The sequence below is a fragment of the Hipposideros armiger genome, unplaced genomic scaffold (assembly GCF_001890085.2).
Source record: "Hipposideros armiger isolate ML-2016 unplaced genomic scaffold, ASM189008v1 scaffold_8, whole genome shotgun sequence".
NCBI classification, from domain to species: domain Eukaryota; kingdom Metazoa; phylum Chordata; class Mammalia; order Chiroptera; family Hipposideridae; genus Hipposideros; species Hipposideros armiger.
The window spans coordinates 6179734-6182838 of NW_017731358.1; the positions used below are offsets into that span (position 1 = coordinate 6179734).

General features: G+C 53.5%; 1 protein-coding gene across 1 annotated transcript in view; it reads left to right on the forward strand.

Annotated features, from left to right (window-relative positions):
- The window catches only part of ADCY5 (adenylate cyclase 5), a 161601-nt gene that overhangs the window by 124817 nt on the left and 33679 nt on the right, over positions 1-3105 (forward strand). The window contains exons 6-7 of the mRNA XM_019650944.1: positions 1534-1692; positions 2561-2702. Coding sequence (XP_019506489.1) covers positions 1534-1692; positions 2561-2702 — 301 coding nt within the window. The remainder of the gene's footprint in view (positions 1-1533; positions 1693-2560; positions 2703-3105) is intronic.

Sequence of the window (3105 nt, forward strand, 5' to 3'; positions counted from 1 at the left end):
ATGAGAAAGGTTGGGCTCACGGGGTAAACAGCTCCCCAAGGGAATGCTCTTAGGCAGGGAGTCAAACTCAGGTGTTCCCATTTTAAGGAAAGCCTTCCTTCCTGGGAGTATAGCAAAAAGCATTTTGGCCAGTTCTTGGTCATTGGTGGCCATAGAACGATTCCTGGTCATTAAAAACCATGGACAACCCAAGCTCACATGTTATCCAGGGGGCGTGTCAGATTGCATCCAGGTTCTGTAACTTTAAACTTTAGAAGTAGCCTGAGCAGGGCAGAGGGAAAGCCACAGTGGGCAAGGTCAGCAGTCAGAGTGGCTGGCCAGGAAGGTGGCCAGTTCATTAAGTTTTCTGGCTCAGTTCTGTTGGGCAGTGATTGATGTGTGCCTGGGCTAGACAGTGGGTCCCTTGCCAGAAGCATGGAGCCTGTTGAGGGAGAGAGGATGGGACTCCATTGCCCTGATACTGGACGTGCTGAGTGGACAGCATCAGGTAAGAGAGACAAACTGGTAGGAGGGCCAAAGAGACAGCCGTGGATTCCTTTGAGAGGACCTAGAGAGGCTTCATGAGAGAGCTGGCCCTGTAGTTAAGCCACCAAGGTAGAATGAGATATCATCAACCTAAGCAAGTGGCCAAAGGCATAGCTCCAGTAAAGTATTTGCAGAGTTGATCCCAGGACAAAAGAAACGATGGATGACATAAATCTTCCCTGTGGTGGGTGTCAGCCTCTCCTCGGTGGGGTGGGGTGGAGTTCTCATGATCAGACTCCCAGCCTCATAGCTGGCTGAGTGGGCTCATCCCCAGGGTGTCCGGGAGGGTCCAGGTCAGTACACGCTGTGTATCTCCCCCAGAACACCTGCACCCTCTTCTGCAGACCTTGGGTCCCAGGCACATACCCGGACATGTATAGCTTTTGTCCTACTCCCCTTCCCACACAGGGGGCCCGCCTTTTATTGGGGACCCCCTGGGTACGCGGTGCATGTGGTGGGGATTGGAGCTGCCTTCTAGTGCATGGAGCACCCCTAGACCCCTGCACCTGCCTGGGCTCCCCTTCTTTCCTGAGCAGACATATGTCTTCTCTTAACCACCTTTCTCCATTATCCTGCTAATGGCGAAGAATCAGCCATGTGGATAAATCCAAAAGCATTAAATGAATGGAGTTTGGAGTGGCTGTAACTTCCCTGTCTGGCTCAAGTCGGCACTAATGTGCATTTGCATTTTCGGAACACAATTTGACTGAGTAGTGATGGCCCCAGGTGCCCTAATTGGGGGGAAGCAGTGGGGCTTGGGTTTTAGAGTGAAGTGCCACGCCACCTTGTGGCCAAGCCTGGGAACAGCACCTCTCACAGCTCACAGCACCTGAGCTCCAGGGCCCAGCCCCGCCCTCAGACAGGATTTGCACTGGCCGCCAAATGACTCTTTGACCCCTGCACCTTCTGACGCACCCCCTACCCGACCTCCCTGCATTCCAGCCTCACCCCTACTCTGTGTGCCTGATCCCTGACCCTCTCCCAGCCTCACCCCTGCTCCATCCCCAGGTTGGTCCGGGAGGTGACAGGGGTGAACGTGAACATGCGCGTGGGAATTCACAGCGGGCGAGTACACTGCGGTGTCCTTGGTCTCAGGAAGTGGCAGTTCGACGTCTGGTCTAACGACGTCACGCTGGCCAACCACATGGAGGCTGGAGGCAAGGCTGGGTGAGTGAGAGCTGTGGGCAGGACCCAGACTTAGCTTCCCATCCAGCTCCACCCAGGGTACCTGTCCTGAGGAGCGGGGATGAGGTGGGCAGGACAGGGTAGCTTGCAACCTGAGGCTGGCAGACGTTCTTCAACTTGACAAATTACTTAAACCACCCCAGGTAATAGGAGTGGCAAGTTGGAGGGAACATTGGGTCAATTTCGCAGTCTTCCCCCAGAAGCTGTTTACACAAAATACAGTGGCTTGTGAGATGTGACAGGTTGGGTAGAGTTGTACAGGAGGCAGGAACCACAGATAATTTCCAGAGTAGCCAAGACAGAAAGGAGGTGGAATGTGAGCTGGCCTGGACGATGGGCAGGATTTGCACAGACGAGGCAGGTGGAGTGGGGAGAGTGCCAGGCTGAGGGAATGGGGTGAGGACAGGCACAGGATAGGAAAACATAGTATTTCCAAGAAACGGGAGTAGGGCAGATGGCCTTTTAGAGTGCCTGGGAGAAAGCGTGCCTGTGCTAAGAAGGACATTCATGCCAGCCTGGGGAATTTGGACTCAGTCCTATATTCAGGTTTGCAGTCTGTGAGGCTAGAGGCCATGTTCTCCTGGCAGGCTAATAATGTATTTTATGGTTATACTAATATAACATAGATGTGATAAGGTGTAGTCGTGGTAGACACAGCTGGGAAGGGCCCTACCTGAGCCACCTTGACATTGGAGGGACACAGGATGTTGGGGTTGGGATCGAAGTTGGGGTTAGCATTTGAGCCAGAGTTTGGGGCCCTGGGGTTTGAACCACGATTGAGCCAGTTGCAGTTGGGTTTGCATGGGAGCTAGAGTTCTGATTTCACATTTCCTGCCCTCCCCACCTGCAGGCGCATCCACATCACCAAGGCCACACTCAACTACCTGAATGGCGACTACGAGGTGGAGCCTGGCTGTGGGGGCGAGCGCAACGCCTACCTCAAGGAGCACAGCATCGAGACTTTCCTCATACTGCGCTGCACCCAGAAGCGGGTCCGGGGGGGCCGGGGGGAGCTGGGGGGCTGGGGGCTGCCTTCTTTTAGGAGGAACATTTTCTTGGCCTGCTGCATCCTTCTCTTTACTCTTCCCTTGAGTCAAGTCATGAATTCTTACACAGTCTTACACGTGGTTCCTGCATCTGGGGAAGGACCTGAGAATTACAGGGGCCCCGCAAAGGCTGATGGCAAAGAGGGTGTTTTCATTTTGCTTCTGCTGCAGAAATGCACAGGCCTCAGATCAGTTAGCAAAGCGATATATCAGGTCATGAGACGGAAATGAAGCCTGAAGCAAATCTATGTCTATCATATATAATAGTTCAGCTCCTCACTCCTTTTCTGTTGCCTACACCTGACGGAAATTTGTCCTTCCTCTCTCTCTGTCTCTCTCTCTCTCTCTC